Source organism: Clarias gariepinus, chromosome 3 (assembly GCF_024256425.1).
Source record: "Clarias gariepinus isolate MV-2021 ecotype Netherlands chromosome 3, CGAR_prim_01v2, whole genome shotgun sequence".
Lineage (NCBI taxonomy): Eukaryota > Metazoa > Chordata > Actinopteri > Siluriformes > Clariidae > Clarias > Clarias gariepinus.
Window position 1 is genome coordinate 21020556 of NC_071102.1, and position 21548 is coordinate 21042103.

A 21548-nucleotide genomic window follows, 5' to 3' on the forward strand; every position below is an offset into this window, starting at 1 on the left:
TGATTGGGCTTCTGGCAGTCATTAGTATAAAAACCAATGTGCTGGTTTAAATTATAGCAAATGCTGCAAGTACACTGCCAAGATTTTAAAAAATAAATAAATAAATAAAAACTTTGTACTGAAAAAATTTGCTAAACTGGAAAAACTGTGAATGACGAGCGACAATACAGGAAGTAATCAGACATCAGGTAACAAATCAGATTAGCTTTAAATGATTTCCCACAAAAACAGACCAAAAACATGATTTATAATTAAAAATTACAAAGTATAGAAGATACAGTATATGAGATGCTTACACTGCATCATTTACTGTCCTTATCCTGTGTAGGGTCACAAGGACATGGAAGCTATCCCATGGAGCTCAGTGGGAGACCCTGGATGGCATGCCAACCTACTGCAAGGCACAGGCTCATACACACTCTCACACCCAATCATACATTTCAGGAAGCACCAATCAGCCAACAACACATCTCAACAAACCCACCAAGCTCAGGGAGAACATGTAAACTCCACACACAGACCAGTGGTGAGTTTCAAACCCCTAACCCTGGAGGCCAACCAGCACTGAGCCATCATGGCCTCCGCACACTACAAATGAGTGAAATAAACAGGCTGAGTATGAAACGGTAAGAGCGATAAGTGTACAGACAGTGGAAGTGGTGTCGGGGTGTCGCGGTTCTTAATTGTGGTAATAATGTACTGTACCAGGATCTGAGGCGAAGTGCATTAATTTCGTTACTCTACTTAAGTACATATTTCACATATCTGTATGTAGTTTACTTGAATAGTTTATTACTGGATAATTTGTTACATCCTCCAACAAATATCTGTACTTTCTACTTCACTACATTTCTGCATAGCATTGCATGAATTTGAGACACACTGAATAGCAATAATTAATAAATTAGAAAAATGCAATAAATTTTTTGCTCATTTTTTTTAACAGGATTGAAAATCTGTATCCCTGGACACCTTACCTCTAAAACGTGATGCTCTCAAACCGCAGCGGGTCACAAGAAAGCCAAAAACAATCATTTCAATTGAAAACTGTCAAGTCAGATTTTGGCAGACTGGAAGATTTGAAAGATTTCCAGATTTATGGGTCTTATATCACCCCAGAATGATGCACCAACTCCAGGCCACACTTGACCACTACTTGGATAGTTTTCTGACTTCAGGACTATCAGATGCACAACACGCATCTCAAACACCTCTTTATCTATCAACTAATATTAATCCTTAATAAGCGATATTTGCACATATTTATTTTATTCTCTTGAAAGAAACAAACCTGGAAGACGATCATACTACAACAGAAATTGTAAGATAAAAGTTCAAGATAAGAAAAAGAAAAAATATTAAATACTCTTTTTTTTACCTTGGTAATTTCTGTTATAGTATGATCGTCTTATATGTTTTTTCTTTTTTTTTCCTACACTACATAATTGATAATCTGTAATTGCTGCTACATGTTTATTGTATATTATGTTACTCTCTTGGACGTTGGAAATTTCCTTCTGGATCAATAAAGTATCTATCTATCTAACACATCTGAAATCAAATAAAAATATGTATCCTATTAAAAAAAAACTAAAATAATAGACATATCATTGTGTACGTACAATATAACCTCACACTCTAAGAACGGTTCCTTACAATGTAAGATGTTTAAAAATGATGGAGCTAACTAGCAATTTTATTACACCCTTTTTTTTTTTTTATTCCCAGTACAGTACCCATAGCTTATCTTTTTTCGTGCTATCGGTTCTCTGGCTGATTGTTAACGGTCACTGGACCACACTGGCTTGATATTTTCAGGTGGTAGATTGTTCAGCAGGGATTCAGCAAATATTCACTTACACACACACACACACGCACACACACTTTGGTTGTCTTTTGTTTGTCACAACATTGTGGTGACGTTAATTTGGCAATGTTACAAACGTTAGAATGTTTTTGAAAGTCCTTTTTATTTTGAAGAAATGACATTGGAACATTGAGGACCACATGATGATGTTGAATGAATGCCTTTAACACAGTGTTAGAAAAACAATTTTTAAAACACAACCACCAGATCAATCCTGAGCAGGATTCAAACATCAGTCCCAACATCTTCTTCAGCTCTCACACAACTTTAGGGTTCCTGCTGCGCTAATACCACGTCACTATCATGTCACCGTCACGGCTTTACTCAAGATAATCTTATGTTGATTGTGTTCTCCTGATAGACGTAGTACTCTCCTTTACAACAAAACAGGAAACCTTGTGAGATGGCTCAAAATTAGGGTGAGGGACGAAAGCCGGGTTTTGATGTATAAAAAGAGCAAAGTCATCTCATGAACTGTTTGCATCAGGCGTCTCATTTGAGTATCTTTGTGTAGGGAAAAAATAAACCGTTTTGAAGTTCTAGGTCTCAGTCTATTTTAAAATTGCAAGATATGGGATGTTTTTCCCCCATCCACTGTAGGCTTTGATCTGACTCAGAACTCTGATACAGAGACCTGAGACACATAACAAGAGACACAAAGACATTCCTGAAATTCAGATTTTCCACCTATTCTTCCCTGGGGAAACACTTCTGTCTCAGATTGTTATAATGATCTAAACCATAAATCCCCCGTTCAGACCAGCGCAGAAATACCGACTAAGAGCTGAGCGTCGTTACAGCTATGGACAATCCTCTGAGATTCCCACACTTGTAATGTGTTTCTATTACAAGATAATCCAATCGCGGGTAAGGTTACTATCAGTCGTTGTGTAAATGCATCATTTTAATGAGGGTTTATGCAGGACGGTCGTAAACGTTTGGTTTAGACAGAGAAAATGTTCTCTGTGAAGACTAACACCTGTAATTCACACGATATGTAAACACAACGCAAATGTCTACCGCTCTCGTACAGTTCTACACGCTGACCCCGAGTTGACCCGTCTGTACTACAGAAGCCAAAATCTAGCGCTACATGGTCATGAGGTAACCTTCAGAGTGCACTTCAGAAAGGAATCCGTAAACTGGGTGCACACCAAGAAGTCCCTACCAATGGAGTGTGTTTGTGTGTGTGTGTGTGTGTGTGTGTGTGCAAAACCCTTTTTTAAACACTTCCTTTATCACATACTTTCTGGCATGTGCATCTGTGTTTATAACAGTGAAACGAATGTGAAAAGTAACATGCACCCCGAGTGGCGCCGACTGAGGAACGCGAGGCTTAAACCAAGACAGAGATTTACTATCCTAATATCTCACAGTTGCGAGTTTTGAACACGTCAGCTGCTCAATGATTTACCTAAATTAGGAAGCGAAATCCCCAGCCAGTCACACAAACACATGGATATGCTACGGTGAAAAACAAACAGCGGCGTGTAAATATATACACCGAATGCAGCAGGGGTTCCACACAGCTCACATAGCACCCCCCCCCACCCCCCACCCAGCACTCTGTGTGGTCCCACACTGCTTTGCTGTGTCTTCCCCACTTACCACCCTGTCCCCTTAAACCACAGTCGCTCTGAGTCCAGAATAGCTGTTATGTTTCATTAGAGCCTTTACATAAGAAGTCTATATCGAGATCCTTGCATATGTGAATGTGTTTATTTATGGTGATGGATCGCTCCAGTGTAGGCAGCTGACACAGACTCCCATCACGGTAGCCGAGTCCAGGAGAAAAAAAACAAACAAAAAAACAGTGCTATTTCTGCTTGAATTATTTCTCTTTATTTCTGCCTCCCATAATCACGTGCATGAATTTAATAAGGTGTACTCCATCCATAATAAACAAAAAAAAACAAAAAAACTCAAGTATATTAAAAACAACATACTGTACATAAACTGCATGCTGGTGCATTAGAGATTAAAAGGGTATCATTCAAAGTGATAGCTGAGCAAAAAAGCTTCTTATTAATTCTAGGTCTGCACACGGGCGCACTTCAGGGTTGAACGTCAAGCGATCAAACCTCTCCCGAGGCAGAAATTAGGATCAGTCACGCAGAGCTTCACATGCATTGGCTATAATTAAGTCCCCACCATGTGGCAGAGATCGCTCTATATTTTTTTCCAATGTCTTTTTTTTTTTTTTTTTTTTTTTAATGGAGCTATTATTTATAGAGTTCAGGGTCAAGGCTGGTCAAAATCAAAAGGCGAGAGGAAAGGGATAAGAACAGAGCAGATTTACTAAAATGTTCTCCTTCCATGGTTAATCATTGATGGTAATAGCCGTATGAGTTTAACTGCTTGTAAGTTTGATATAAAAACTAAACAAACTCTTCTATACCAGGGATTTAGCTTGATAATAATCTTGACTTTGAACTATTTTGATTAGCCACAGGTCAGAGTTGGGCAAAGAACACGAATCCTGTGCTTGAATAAAGGTAGAGACTCCATACAGCAAATACTACACAAGTAAAAGTAAAAGTCCGGTATTTACATGTGTTCTCGAGTCAAAGTACAAAAGTACTCACTTTCCATTTTAACTTAAGCTGCAAAGTTTCAAGTTTCAAGTTTTATTGGTATATCTACAGTAAAGAAACATGTTCCCCCTGTACAGTACAATCAATTTATTCCTTTGCTGCCCCCCAATGAATGCAGCTAAATAAATAATAATAATAAGCATAAAATAGAATAAAAAAGTATAAAAAAGTAAATATATCAAAAATAGAATTAAAAGCAGAATGAAAAAGTATGAAATGAGCATCAAAATATATATATTTATAAACATATATATACAGTGCATCCGCAAAGTATTCACAGCGCATCACTTTTTCCACATTTTGTTATGTCACAGCCTTATTCTAAAATGGATTAAACTCATTTTTTCCCTCAAAATTCCACACAACACCCCATAATGACAATATAAAAAAGTTTACTTGAGATTTTTGCTAATTTATTAAAAATAAAAAAATTATTAAAAAATAATAATAATTGTCAACTGTGGGACCTTATATAGACAGGTGTGTGTCTTTCCAAATCATGTCCAATCAACTGAATTTACCACAAGTGGACTTCAATTTAGCTGCAGAAACATCTCAAGGATGATCAGGGGAAACAGGATGATCAGGGGAAACAGGATGCACCTGAGCTCAATTTTGCAAAGGCTGTGAATACTTATGCAATCCTGCAAGTTCTTACAATGTATTACATTGTGTATGTATGTCAGAATGTTCTTACTTTGTACACACTAGTGATGAGAAGTTTGGATCATTTTACCGACTCGGATCGTTGAGTATCGTTCAGCAAAATGAACAAATCTTTTTTTCGAGTCTTTTCGTTCATTTCGTTCAGTTTAGCAAATTGTAATTAAAATGTTACGTGTTCCTTCCCTAACATCTACTACTTGTATGTTGATCACACAACAAACAAGACAGAAAATATAATGTTATAAGAAAAAGTAAAGATTAATTTGAACTGCATTGGTTAAGCTTATTGGGCCGTCACGTGATGAACGAATGACTCGGGAAACCCGGAGACAGATGAACTAATTCCTGTACAGAACCTGTGATATTCCCACATGGGGGTCTGAACTTATCACTCTCAGAGATGACTCGTTCTTCCCAAGTCACACTTAAAATCCGTTTGAAATGAGAACGAATCGTTACAGAACAACCATCACTATTACACACAGCTGTGATTTGTACTGTCGACTATTTTACGATGTGACTCACCAAGTGTTCAAATCGTTGCTGATCACATACTTTTTTCCGACCACGTTTTGTTCCACAAACTTGACGGTTCCTCACTACCGTTCCAGGTTTAAATAATGCTTTGGACGATTCTTAACACAAATCCTTTTTTATTTTTTTTTATTTTAGCAATTTTCAGCAATTCCCTTAGACGTTTGTTAGATGCAGGCTAATAATTCACCCCTTCAGAAACATGTCTTTTTCTGTTTATCTATCTATCTACTGTATCTGCACAGAGTCAGCCAAAAAAAAATCTATACACACCTCAGGAAAAGAAAATTAGTATGATGTATATTAAGTTAATATAATATTACATTATTATTATTATTATTATTATTATTATATCACATATAGCATAAATGTATTATTAAAATATTTATATAACATTTATCTTTTTGTCTGACTCTGTATTACATAGATTGATAGATAGATAGATAGATAGATAGATAGATAGATAGATAGATAGATAGATAGATAGATAGATAGATTTGCTGTAATATTTAACCCTACGGCCAATGATCAAACAACTGAAGAAAGTTTTCATCCACGACAGTCCTTTGATCTGAGCCCCAAACACCTCCAGAACTTTTATATTACACCTTATTCTGCACCATATCATATCCAAGTGCATGAATAATGAATCCTTTTGAATCAGCATATCCATTGTTAACAACAGACTTATCTTCCGTCTCTTCTTCTTCTTCTTTTTTTTTTGGTATTAGGCCTGCCCACGTGCGTTGCTTGGCAACCAGGTAATTCCTAGCAAATGCTCTCCTCCAGAGAAATCCCCTCATCCTATAACTCACACGGACACGGACAGGTTACAGGCGTCTTCTGGCTATTGAACATGGCTATACGGCCATGCTGAATGATGTGTTCTCGTGGTTTGTTTGAAGATTGAGGAAATGTTTCTACACATACAGTAGCAGTTGGGTTGTACTACAGTGTGAGTGCCTTGCCTTGTATTTGTGACTTTTTATGCGATTCCAAATTGGTCTTTTAAAGCATTACTTAGTAGATGGCGAGTCAGAGGCAAAACATTCCTGTTCGTCAAACTATTTGTGTTTGTCAGGTTTCCATGTGAACCTCTAAAAAAAAAAAAAAAAAAAAAAAATTCTATTACTAGAATAGAGTAACCGCTGCCTGATTCCAGAGATCCAGACGATTTTAATAACGCTTAAACCTTTGTGTGTAAGGTACTTTACTCTATAACGCCACTTTTTTTTGTTCTGGTTTCTTTCAGGGATTGCTGGAAATGCTGCAGTACGAGCCACAAAGCTTTCAGCGATTTGAGAATGTTGATAAGCTGACATTTAATGTTGATTTTTCATATTTCGTTCAAGTTCCAGTTTTCCCACTTGAACTGATACTGCATGCCACGCCAGACACTTAAGGGCGCTGAGGGATTTGCTGTGCCGCTGAGTAAACGCTGAAATATGCATCCTTACAAACCTCTCTCTGCTACACGGAACATATGAAACAGCTGCTATTTTAGTTTGTAATTGACCTAATTGTCTTTGGTCTTGCCTCCCCGTAGGGCAGACCCCCCCAATCTGTAAACAATACTTTATGGACCCTGTGACTTCCTCATCCACTGATACCAGAACATCAGGACCCCATGGGAGTAAATCAGCAGCTTTAGAAGCATGATTGCACCTTGTTGTGGCATGAAACAGCCCTTGTGGTCCCTTTCTGCATCCTGTCTAGCTCCTTAAGAAATACATGCTGGTACTGAAAGGAGCCTGAGGGCAGTTTGTTGTGTCACATGTTTTGCTTTTGTCTCAACAGTCATTTAATGCCTCCTGGGCATCTGTACCAAAGAGCTGTCCAGGTGTCAAATATCCATTTGAAATGTATGAAGAAGGATTTAGGAACAAAGCTACATCGGATTATATGATGTACTGGAGTCGCTGTTGTCAGGTTTATTGTTTCTGCATGTGTCATCTGTCGCCCGCTGCTCTCTCTGTAAAGTTGCAGCTTCAAAACGCATATCGACGAAACGGGTACGATGGGTAAATGTGAAATTGATTGTGCGCTGGGTGTTCTTCCTTCTGGCCCGTTAGGGGTCATCCCCGTTTAATTTCTTTTTCCCGCATTGTTGGTTGACGTGGCACAGGATTTATACTGGTGACACATTCTTTCTATTTATGTGTGTTCAAGGCTGGCACTATGAGTGCACACACTTGTGCCAAACTGGTAGTTGGTTACGGTGCGTTTGCCAGGAAGCTAACCGGATCTTCCGTATGGCAGGCGAGGGTACTGTAACTAAACCACCAATGCCATGGAGGACCCCAAGTTTGTTTGTTTTTTTTGCAAAAGAAGCCTTGATGCCAGTCTAGATTCACTGAATGCTTCGGAGTTACATACAGTACAGCATGCTTTAATGTTAGAATTTATCTCAAGTTCAGAGTCTAAGACAGAACTACTAATGGCTCTTGAGTCTTGAGCTCTTTATACCGATGTGCTGTTGCATTTCTGCAAAGGTTGCTATCTCTTACATTTGGCCCTTACCACTTGCCAGGTCCAATACTGTGTTTTGCAATGAAATTGAGGCGCACACACACACACACACACACACACACACACACACACACACACACACACACACACACATACTGCTATTCCATTACAGTCTTCAGCTTGCTTTTGTTCCTGCCCCCTGCAACATATCAAAAGTATACAACTTTTTTTCTTCTTAGTCAGCGCTGCAGTCATATCTGCAATTCACAGCGCTGGAGGAAGACAATAAATATACTGTACAGCAGTATTTTCCCAACCACTCTTCATCATTAATATTGATAATGGAATTATCAGGTCTCAAACTATTTCTTTATCTTTTGATCCAAGTCTACTGATGCTAGGGGGGATCGAACCAATCACCATCTTTCCCACAAATCCAAATAAAGGACAAAAGAGTTGATAAGTTTCATCAACAAGTCACACAACAAGGCTCGACAATAAGATGGCACAAGAGTTGAAGAGCCCAAAGTATAATAAAGAAGCAAAATTCATGAGCGCTCTGTTTTGTATCACATAGTTTGCTGAAAATATAATTGTGCAATTTAAACTTAAATGATCTATATAAATAAAAGAAAGGTTTTGTCCATATACTGGTCAGAACTCGCTCTTTGAATTATATCTTTATCCGTCTGTATGTCTGTCTAGACAGATTTTGTCACAGCATCACGCAAAACTGTCTGGACTGAATGAAATTAAACCTCTGCAGTCTCTGCCTGAAGTTTAATCTGCACCATAAGTGAAATCTAAATGTTGAGTAAAAGTGATGTTATGAACAGTTATGTGTGGGATTTTATAATCTACTTTAAAATAATCTACTAATGCGCTACTGTCTCAATGTAAACAAACACCTGCACCAATAGATATTAATTAGAAAAGATAAAGTGAATATTTTTACTGAGATTAGTTCATATTTTCACTTTGGCTGTAATAACAGCGCTGAAGTGGTATAAGTGAATTTTAACACGCTGGAGTCGTTTTAAGACAAAACTTCATCTTTATCCCATCTACTTTTTCCATTTCTCATCTGTGATTCACTCTCTGATTACCGAACAGGGAGTGTATTTGTCTGACCACAAAAGAAGGACAACTTAGTGTAAAACAAGGTGTAAGATACTCAACCTTACAGAATGTGATTTCTTTGTATTAATAAGTTAGACAGAGAGTTCTGCTGTACAGAAAGACACACAGACATGTACGTGGGCTTCAACCTCAAATAATAATAATAATAATATCACTGATTACATTAAAGATCAGCAGATTATTTTAAGTTTTAACCTTTTAAGTCTTTCCCTGTCAACAATGCCTCCTTACACCAGTACGTAATGTAATAAATTTAATAAGGTGTTTTCCCTTCTTTTCTTGCATCAACAATGCTATCAAAACTTTTTCATTTACGATGGATATTACAGTCTCAGACTCGTGCGCAGAACTTCATATGCAAAAACTGAGGACGAGGAAAAGCTTGAGCCAGTCAGCTTTGTGTTATATCAATATGGCTCAGTCAACACTTTTAAGTGTAATGTCTTCAGAAAACATGAAAAAAAAACTCCTCTGCTGATTCTGCACCACCTGATAAACGTGCCGCATATAAATACAATAAATCAGCCAGGAGGGGCAAATACTAATGCAAAAGAGGCACAAAGCTACTGGCAACAGCTTATAATAATACATTTATAAAAGCCCAGATTGTTAAATATGCCCACAATGTTTATCCTGATGTTATTACACTATCGCATTGTCAGTCTTCTAAAAAAAAATTTTTTTTATCAGAATAACCCAAAGCAGATATTATCTAAAATATTTTTTTATGTTCCCTATAAATAGTAAATTCTGAGTAACTGTTAAATTCATCAAATTGTGTTTCTGATTCAGCACACAGACCCCCTGAACCCCTGCAGTGCGAGTTGAATATAAGCGGTAACACTGCAGTAACACTGCAAAGTGTGCAGGCTTTGCAGAGATCCCTCCTCACAACGCTCCGTCCGCATTGCCATGACAACCCCTCACTACGGCTGACAAAGACCTTGCTGTTAGTACCAGTTTTCCAATGTGGTATTTATTTATTCATCAGTTGAAGCTTTCTGTGCCCACAGCAAATGCAGAGAGTCTGCAAGTTGGAGCTTTCCTTTACATAAAGGTCTGGAAGAGACTGGATCAGGCAATTATGATCCTGTACCAGTAACACAAAGAGAGAGAGAGAGAGAGAGAGAGAGAGAGAGAGAGAGAGAGAGAGAGAGAGAAAATGTGGTTTACATTCAGTGGCTAAAACATCTTTAAACCAGAAATGCTTTAAAGTTTATCGACTCACTATTAGTTGTGCTTTTAGAGTTTTTACGCAAAACAGCAAAGATGCAATCATCTGCCTTTAAGAACTAAAACCACCATCTAACACCATCAAAAGTATTAGACAACATCAGCCATGTTTTATACAACAATTAGTTCTGACCGAGGAATCTGATTGGTTGAGAGGCTTTCCATGAGTGATGATACATATCCATATAAATAAAAGCAAGGTTCTGTCTGTATGTTGGTCCGAACTCGCTCTTTCAGTAACATCTTTGACATTTTATACATTGGACGACCCGGAAACAGTCCCAGAAACATTTCTGTCCAGCCAGATTATGTCACAGCATCACGCATAACTGTCTGGATGAAATGGAATGAAACCTTTGCAGTACTTAGATATCTGTGTCAAGTTTAACCTGCACCATCAATTTAATCCAAATGTTGAGTAAAAGCGATGTTACGTATAAACAGTTTTGTGCCAGATTATGTCACAGCATTCAGCTTTTTTTCCCCAGCACTTTTCCCTCGAGGTGGGCGTGGCTATATGAATCACTCAACAGAGCCAATAAACACAATCGTTTACCGTGTAGACACTGAGTATGCAGATGATACAGAATCCTCAATCCACAATGCTCAATACACACACACACACACAACTCATCATGGCTTACTCCAAAAAATGGGGCGTTTGCTCTGAAAGCTGAATCTTGTACCACAAATTAGATCAAAATGCCGAGTAGAAGGGAAGTTATGAGCGGTTTTGTGTCAGATGCTGATAAGATGATTTTTTTAGACTTAACTTTGAACTTTTTCTACAAACCCTTTACTGTCAACAACGACTGGGACTGATGCTCCAGTAGTAGAGCTTAACAGCACAGGGACGTTTAACTACTATATATGTACCACTCCGAGGCCCAGGTGTTCTAACAGCTGTTAATTACACCAACCAGTTTCTCAGGACTGTCCACCACCTCCATGGTTTATTCTCCTCTCCTCAACTACTACTGTACCTCAGCCCTGTTAATTACACTAACTGTCACTTGCTAATTGTGTGGGCGGAGCAAAATGACTGGTTGAATAAAAAAAATCTAATCATAATCTGTTGATAATAAATGGTGTTTGTGGAACTGTATAAAAGCAATATCACACTCAAGGTCATGCTGTTGTGCTGAATATCAGCACTCCCTCTCGTGTGATATTGCATAATTGTGGTTCTTCCTGTGCAGAAAGCAGGCCATGTCTCTAATTAGTTCTGGCTGAAGAGCTGTTAGAGTGCTAATTAGAATCAGCTGGTTTGGTTAACAGATGGAACAAAAATGTGGCAGAAATTTTTTATCCTTCTGAACCCAGGTGTTCACCTCTGCACAAAAACCCCCAAAACTAGTGAATTCTAAAGAGGATTGGAAACTTCTGCAGCACATTTCTATACATATATATATTTTTTTATCTTTACATATCTTTATTTTTTATTTTAATTACCTGTATAAATTTCTGTACAAGCTCTTCAGGAAGCGATCAAGCATGCATGGATCAATCGAGTGACACCAGATTACTGCAGGCGTCTTTTTGTCTCTATGCCCAGCCGGATACAGCAGCCGGATTTTGAGGAATAAAGGACTTTATATTAAATATTGATTGTTGTATAGCAATTTCACTCAATAAAATTATTCATTATCTTGATTGTCATTACATTAAAAAGAATGTAATTTAAACATCGACTTTAACTTTTGTCTTAAAACTTTTGGCCATCACTGTACTCAATATTTTTTTTCCCTAATGCATACAGCCCACATCATGAACTTGTAACGGAGTGCAGGGTTCCACTTTTCTTTTGATGCCAGAAGGAGAAAAAAAACATAATTAAAAATTTATCCCGCAGCCTGATTTAAGATGCGTCTGGAACCTTGACTCTGCGGTATACGCCTGACAGTAGACACTCTCTTTTATCAGTGAAAAAAAAAATCTTTAAAAGTAACATGAATACATGAAAAAAAAGAGCAGCAAAAAATAAAATTGGTGCTGATCAACCAGTTCCCATTGTCAATTCAGGAACATTTTGTAACTACTGGAACTACGTTCATGCTTTGTAGATGCTCTGACCTGGGCTTGAGCCAAACATTAAATTTAGTATCACAATGAAAGGGAGGAGACCTGAGAACCCAGAGGAAACGAGCGCAGGGAGAACATGCAAACTCCATGCACACACCCCTGACATGTGAGTCGAAGCCTCAACCGTAAAGGCGCGAGGAGACTGAACCACTACAACACCAAAATCGATTCTAACTAAAGAAAAAAGTGAATTCTATTTACTACATACAGCACGATACTACATTTACTTTTCAGATACTGATATGAAACCTTGAGTATCAGTTCATACCAATACCTACTTAATAAATTAGTCTTTTCAAACAAAGCACTACACATTTAAAATCTTAGCCACAAAAATGACTTACAGTATAATTATAATAAATATAATAACATATAAAGTATTTTAAAAAATCAATTCTCATTCACTCTCTATACCGCTTTATCCTGTATACAGGGTCATGGGGGTCTGGAGCCTATCCCAGGGGACCCAGGGGGGCAATCACACAAACACATTCACTTCGCACAATTTGGCAAAACCAATTAATTAACCTAATCTGCAAGTCTTTTTACTTACCCCACTAAGCATGGGGATGAAACATGCAAACTTTATGCACACAGACCCGAGGGCGGGAATGGAACCCTCGACCCCGGAGGTGTGAAACCTCGTGCCTAAAATCGTCTCTGACAAAAGAGAAAGTGAATTCTTTCCATTTAAATGTCTTTTTTTTCCAGCTCCAAAAATAGACTTCTTTTTTTATTCTAATTCCAACCCCCATTTGTCTACAGATATCACCATTTTTTATTTAATTTTTTTTGCTAATTTGAGCCCGGTACCGATACAGCCTCCTGTAACAATCCACTTCCTGCTGCCATAAAAAAAATTACTAAAGTTAATATCCTTTCTTTACTTTAGATCTAGGAGTAAAACAGCAGGAATCTCAGATGATGTCACACTGGAAAAGTAATCATCAGCAGTAAACAGTAAAGCAGGCATCTGCACATCATCCGACCGAACACATGCGAGACAACAGCTGAATCAACACGGTGACAAGGCATTTCAGAAACACGACCCCCATCATCTGTTTGAGCTTGTAGCATGACTGGCATGTCAGCTTCGCGTTTTAGACACATAGAAACGTGAAGCTCTTTATTGGGTTACAAGTCTAGACAAACCAGGAGAACTTTTCAATTTTCAAGCAAAGGCAAAAAAAAAGTCTCTCTTTCAACAAACTCTCCAAAGTGTGCTTGAATTCTTCTCTCTCTCTCTCTCTCGTCATGTCTGAATCACGCCACTGCTTTCAACCAGCCAGCTTCATCATCACTATAGGGTACACTGGGTAAAGGAATCGTGCAGCGAAATGTCGTTTAGATCCCTGTTAGTCTGATCAGACAATAAGTCAACATCTCCTCCCGTTCCTTCTGGCCCTCTTCCCCTGAGGGAGTCATATTGTGACCTCCTGCTTGCAGCACAAATGCCATCCTTTCTACTCGCGCCCCACATGGCTCACGGGGCCAGCTGGATTTAAGGTTCACTGGAAGGTTTTGTCCTTTTAAAAAAAAAAAAAAAAAAAAAAAAAAATCAATGGCCACTTAGCTTTGCTTCAGCGTCACTTGTTTATAAGCGTCAGGTGAGAATAAATCTGTTTCGTTGTGGTCTATTTCACCGCAGATTACGCTACCGAATCAATATCCCCTGAGACCCACAGTCACATGGAGGTCACGGTGTATGGAAAATATGTCCTGACCAGAAAATGGTAAAAAAAATAATAAAAAAAATTTGGAGAGTGTGTAGAGGTATGGCTTTACTGAAGCTCTGGTTGTAACAGACAGCAAATCTATGAAAACACAAGCGGACAGGAGAGGGGGTCTGGAATGACTTGGGCTTTGAAATATTTTAATTTTTTTCTCAGCAAACCAGTCAGGGGTTATAATTGTTTAAAATTACCAGACTAAACAGAAACATCAAGACTTTCAGAATTTCTGAAGAGACATGGGAAAAGAAAAAGAAAAAGGGAAAAGAGAAATGACATGGAGGCATAAAAAAAGGGATGTGAAAGGAGATTTATTTATTTGCCGATATGGGTTTATGTGGGGGAAATGTCATTGCTAGACAATTTCCACAATTTACATCTATGAACTGAGTGTTCTTAGAGATTGTCTTTGTTCTTTTAAAAAAATAATAATAATAATAATAAATTACAACTGTCTATTCTTCCTATCTTGGTCTGACAAATCCCACATTCTGTATTATGATTGGTTGCAAGAATTTGCTCTAATCTGTGATTAGTTGGTTGACTGGTTATGTTGGTTATGGTTTCATGATTATATTGCTGGGATATATATAAACTCAGCAAAAAAAAAGAAACGTCCTCTGACTTTCAACTGTTTTTACTTTCAGTACACTTAATGTGTAAATATTTGTATGAACACTAAGAGTCAACACCATAAGAAATAAACTAAAAATGTTTCACCATGTGTCCCTGAATGAAGGGAGGCTCAAAATCAAAAGTACCAGTCAGTATCTGGTGTGGCCACCAGCTGCTTGAAGTACTGCAGTGCATCTCCTCCTCATGGACTGCCTATTGCGGACAGTCTGAGCACTGATGGAGGGATTGTGTGTTCCTGGTGTGACTCGGGCAGTTGTTGTGGCCATCCTGTACCTGTCACGCAGGTGTGATATTCGGATGTACCGATCCTGTGCGTTTTTAGAACTGTGACCTTAAATGCCTACTTTCTGTAAGCTGTTAAGGTCTTAACGACCATTCCACAGGTGCATGTTAATTAATTGATTATGGTTAATTGAACATGCATGGAAAACATTGTTTAAACCCTTTACAATGAAGATCTGTAAAGTTATTTGAATTTTTACAACATTATTGTTGAAATACAGTCCTGAAAAAGGGACGTTACTTTTTTTGCTATATATATATTGGTACAACATATAGACAAACTTATTTGGCCAAACCTGCAATGATATTGTATTCAAGTACTTCAATATCTCCATATCAGTCCTCCAGTTGGTTTTACAGCTCTAACAGCTTCCACTCTTTTTTGAAAGGCCGTCCACAAGATTTTGGAGTGTTTCTGTGGAAATTCATTCTGTAGAGCGTTTATGAGGTCACACACTGATGTTGAACGAGAAAACCTGGCTCAAAATCTCCGTTTCATTTCTCCCCAAAGGTGCTCGGTGGGGTTGAGGTCAGGACTCAAACCATGTCTTTATAGTCCTTGTTTTGTGCACTGGGGCGGAGTCATGTTGCAATAGAAAAGGGCCTTCAACAAACTGTTGCCACAAAGTTGCATAAAAGCATAACATTGTCCAAAATGTCTTGTTATGCTAAAGCATTAACTGATTGATGCAAAATATAAAAATTACTGAACTGATTGAAATTCAATAATTAACAGGTTTGGCCAAATATAGTAAGCCAGTCCTAAAGCACAAAGGCAGGAAGTAATTGTAGCGTGTTTTAGCACAGTTTAGCACAATTTAGTTAATGACCTGCCATAAATATTTATTAACTACAACAACTCTGTGTCACTCTCAATCGAAAACACGCAAGTTATTTATAAGTTTTTTTTAAAAACTGTTAATGATGAGGATTCATTTTGCAAGAGTAACCACTTGTCTAGCATTTGAACAATGATTCGGAAGTGTACAGTATGAGTCACTCGGGTGTTTGTGAAATCTCCAACACATTTTTTTAAAGGAGAATTTGTTTCCGTACTTTTTTTTCTCTCTCCTGCCATGTCCTTCTAAGGGCTGAGTGCAGAAGGGTCTGAAGTGGTTGATGATTTTGTGTCCCAAAAAGCCATGCAGGGTTCTCTTTGGCGATCAGACTGCCACCTACTGTAGCATTTAATCGTCGTTATGTAAGAGATCTGTGTGTGTGGAAGTTCAGATCCCTTCCTTGACTGTGGCACTTTATGAAATCCAGTCCGACACTTACTACAGATCGGAATAACAAATAAAATCAAACAGATGTCATTTTAACACACCCAGACTAATCTCTTTTGAGAATTCTATAAAAATCCCCATTCGCAGACTGACCCATGGTGTATTTCTGTTTTTGTCATTTGCATTTCATATTAAAACCTTCATGTCCTCTCATGTATACAGACTGTGAGTGGCATCGATGCCGCTATCACACCCTCACATCTGAAGTCATTAAAATGCCATCAAGAGAGCAGTAGGAGAGATACTGGATATTTGTACAGACCTTGTTAGTTTTGTGTTTTTGCACAAAAAAACCTTAATTATTTGTCCTGTCCTTGCAAAAGGCTACGACCGTTAAATTGCTCGACTGAACTACCCCAAGGCGTTTAATTACAAACAAAACTACGTGATTTCAACCATTTAAAAAAACGAAAAACCCGATCCTGACTCAGTATAGTTTGTCTAGATCCTTAAAAACCCTGCGACCAGTGCACATTTGTTCCTCTGTTGTGTGCCCTATGCGAGCGCTTAGAAGTGCACGCCTGCTGAGATTTCACAGACTGCTCGCTCATGGCGGCTCGGTGCACTCTGCCAGAGCACACTCTTTGTCTCCGCGGCCATGCACGGTCCATGACCCAGAACACAATACCAGATTTCTGCCACTGCATATTCTCTCGACTTTTCTCCAAACACATGCGCTAGATCTGTGTAATGACCAGAACGTACAGCAAACAGCAGTGAAGGTGCATCCTACTGTTGAGTAAAGCTAGTTCTTTGCCAGCGGGATGACATCATTGCTAGAGAGGAAAACAGAAGAATGATACTTTTGCGCTGTTTCTAAACCAATTGCATGTTGCGATTTATTAAAATAAATAGCCTCCAGTTAAATTCACGCACGGGGAAAAAAATACAACCAATCGCATATTTTCACGTATTTAAGGCGATTCCTTTATAAATAGCAAAGCAGGTACAAAATGACTTGACACAGCCCAGGCAGCATGCCTGTACTCAACAAGCAGAATGCTGTCATTGTGGGCCAAGAGGAAGTCTCCACAGGGTCACGGAGCTTGCACCAAAACACCGCCCGTACACACAACACATAACCACCATCTGTACACATATAGCACACACTCTACTTACACACACCAAATGCATTTCAACAAAAGACCAGTCTCTGGAGAGAACGCACAATCCATATTTGTCTACTCCACAAGAGGACATACTGTGTGATCAATAGACAATAGTACACGATTCTGTACTGTGAAGCCATATAAGCCAGAGTACAGTACAAATCAAGATGTTAAATTAATAACATATGGTAAACTGGCATCTTTTACCATATGCTTTTTACATGCATGAATATTACAGTACATATGGATAATTCCAACTCTATCACTGGTATGTACAGTACAGTACATGTCGGGATGTTAAATTATTTAGCATCAGTAATAGAAAGTGTCCCAACAGGAGAGTTTATGGATGACTGATGCTAACATTTGGGTGACACATGAGTAATGATAATTATATATAATTACAAATATCTAATCCAATAGCTTGTGTAAATTGTTTATTCCTCTTAAATTCATCCATTTAGGCTTAAAAGGCACACTAATAACATGACTTTCCAACATTTCCAAATTTGTGACCAAACATAAAACTCCAAAAATGGAGAATATGAGTGAAATCTGTGAGCTAAATTATGTTGGACTATGTAACTGACCTGGATGACTTTTCATTTTTTAAAACTCGAAAGGAAGCTGAAAATTCATGGTCATAGATATTTTTCTTCCTAATGTAACCAGGTAGAATGATGCAATACATGCAATATACATTATCAGAGCGGCATCTTCTCGTGTGCTCCCAGAAAAGAATCGCTTCTGCATTCACACAAAGCTCTAAATGATGATAGCAATGATGACTGCACTGAAAATTGAAATGATTCAAAACAGCATTCAAGTGTATGCAGTGAATTATAAATAACTCAAGACAAAAGACTACTGGAGGGAAGAAGAAGAAGAAAAAAAAAGAATCTCCGAGCACTACAGCTCCTGCTAGTGTTCCACATGGTGTTGCCTGTGCCCTCTGTAGATAATGAGAGCAACAGTAAATTCATTACAGATAAGTGCATAAATCACCCGGATAACTGTATGGCTCAAAGCTGTCACTCAGCATGTTGTGTCAGCTGTACGTCAGTCTTGTGGCAACGGATATGCCTTTCATCTGAACAGCGAAATTAAAATTAAACAAAGATCTAAAATGGAGGAGTTTACAGGACATTAAAAAGAGAGCGGAAAATCCCAGGACTCTAGTAATTAACAAAACAATGATTCTTACGTGCAGATTATGAAGCATATTTACTTATAGATAAAAAGAGTAGGACGAGTAGGAAAAAACATGCTTTTTGTGGCTTACTTTCTGTTTTCCCTACAGATAATTAAGCTGGTCTATTTATATAGCATGCGACTTAATTGCAACGTTGCCAAGAGGGGAATCTGTGGGAAATAAATCTCATTGCGAGCGAAAAAAACATCAGACCTTATCTGTCGAAGCTTCCTGTCACAACACACCCAACAACACCGTACCGGGCAACTGCTGTCAGTTACTCCCGTCTCCTTATAACCTACAACCAAGAGCTTAATAGATACAGAAACACTGTGTGAGTGAGGTTAAAGCTTTATAAACAACAACATCAACTGTTACCAAGTCCTATATGTACAGTGTAGCTCACTAGAGGTTGGGATTTGGGTAATGCTTTTCTAATCCCAGAATGTACTGAATCTTAGCATTAGAGCATAATGAGGTTATTAGATCATGTGACAATGTGTCATTAAAATATGTGCAAAAGAAGCCCTGCTTGTATACTGTAAATGGCAGCTTTTCAAGTACAGTAGATTTTGTGCATAATGCTAAAATCAACACCAACAAATAGCAAAAACAACACCAAAGTGTTATAAATCACTAGAGGTTGGGATTTGGGTCATGCTTTTCTAATCCAGGGAATATATTGAATCTTAGCATTAGATCATAATGAGGTTATTAGATCACGTGACATTAAAGTGTGTCATTAAAATGTGTGCAAAAGAATTCATGCATTTATATATGGCAGCTTTTCAAGTACAGTATACAATAAATGTTATGCATGATGCTAAAACTCAACAGCAACAAACAGCAAAAACAACACCAAAGTGCTAAAAATCCCTACAGGTTAAGATCTGGGTAAAGCTTTTCTAATCCCAGAATATACTGAATCTCAGCATTAGAGCATAATGAGGTTATTAGATCATGTGACAATGTGTGCAAAGGAATCCTTGCTTTATAAATGGCAGCTTTTCAAAGTACAGTATACTATGGGTTTTATGCATAATGCTAAAATCAACACCAAAATGTTAAAAATCACTACAGGTTGGGATTTGGGTAAAGCTTTTCTAATCCCAGAATATACCGAATCTCAGCATTAGATAGAGCATAATGAGGTTATTAGATCGTCTGATAATGTGTCATTAAAAGAATCCCTGCTTTAAATTAGGCTGCATGCAATAGATTTTTATGGATAAGGTTAATTTCACCTCAATAAAGTGGAAGTACAAGCATTCTTCAGCATTGGGGGGAAAAAGGTGAAGTTTAAAACCTTTTCCTGCAGGAAAGAACTAAAGGATATGGGTTACAAACCACCCGGAGGCACCAGCTCCGCGGCCGCGTGGTCTGTTTGATGCAGAAAAAGACGATGGGAGCGAGCGCAGGGTACGGCTGCTGCTCCTGCTCCTCGGACGCACCATCGGGCGCAGTGGCACCATCACCACCACCACCACCACCAGCACCATCATCATCATCATCCTCACCCGAGCCTCGAGTTCCAGAGCTATTCGAACCTTCAGAGCCATCTCGGCCCCATGTGCTGCCTTTCTCCTCATCCTCAACAGCTTGGCCATAACCGTGCGCTCGGTACAACACCGACACCGGGACTCTCACCTCTCCACTCTCCAGGTATTCAAAGCGCTCTCTCCCTTCGCCATCGGTCATGATGGAGCGTCTGCCAGAGATGTCCTTTAAAAAAAAAAGATATCCAACATTATCAGGTTGTGTCGAGTTAACCCACACACACACACACACATAAAATGTTTACGTAAGTCCACTTGTCTTTATTCAACGCTGCAGATTTTGCGCAAAAAAATAGTTAAACAGTCTGGATCAGTTCAGGACTTTAACATCATGTGTTAGTACGAAGGTTCATTGATTATTGATTATTAACTATTTAGGAATTTAACCATGCAGGACGGATATGCAGAGACAGATATTTATTTCCAGGCGAATAGAAATCATGCGCAAAGTCGCGTCGGAGAAAAGCACAACCCGCCTGCAGAGACTCCGCGCTCACACAGGGAAATAATGGTTTGTTTTTTGGTTGTTGTTGAAGAAGAAAACACACAAATTCAAAAGTTTTTTATTATTATTATTAAAGTTACTCACCTTATAGATAAGGAATCAGACGTTCCCATAAGCATCTCCTTCACTTTCAGTGGAGCGCAGGAGAATCCTTTCTGGAGAAGCTCCGTCTCTCCATGCAATCCATTCGCTTTTGTGCTTTTCTTGGATTCTTTCTTTCTTTCTTTCTTTCTCCTCTTCTAGTCCCTCATCAAAGACGCACACGTCCAAAAAATATATATAGCTTAAAAATAATAAACTAGTATTTTTTAAAATTATTATTATTAATATGATTTTTTAAAAAGCAGTGGTATACGTGAGAAGACAGGCTACACGTTGCGCGAAAGCCGCGAACACGTTCTCGTGCGTGTGCGCTGCTCGGGATCCTTGCGCGCTCTGACGCGCCAAACTTCTGCTGTGCCGGCAGCGCGGTCACGTGACCGCCGCCTCCGTGGCACGAGTTCAGCCCCGCTTCAAACCCGATCACATTTACACTCCCGTTACACTGACCGTGTGTTTTATTCTAACTTTATGTCATGGACATGTTAAAAGCTTAAATGTGAATATTTTGGATCTAAAGGAGAAAACAAGAAGCAGATACACTACACTACACTATAGGGCATCAAAA

General features: G+C 38.5%; 1 protein-coding gene across 2 annotated transcripts in view; it reads right to left on the bottom strand.

Annotated features, from left to right (window-relative positions):
* Positions 1 to 21294, bottom strand: part of cacna1ha (calcium channel, voltage-dependent, T type, alpha 1H subunit a) — a 103262-nt gene extending 81968 nt beyond the window's left edge. For both annotated transcript variants that reach the window (XM_053492075.1, XM_053492074.1), the window contains exons 1-2: positions 20966 to 21294; positions 20157 to 20542 (exon numbers count right to left, since the gene is read on the bottom strand). In XM_053492075.1, the coding sequence (XP_053348050.1) occupies positions 20157 to 20518 (362 nt within the window). In that variant the 5' untranslated portion in view covers positions 20519 to 20542; positions 20966 to 21294. The remainder of the gene's footprint in view (positions 1 to 20156; positions 20543 to 20965) is intronic.
* Between the last annotated feature and the right edge of the window lie 254 nt (positions 21295 to 21548).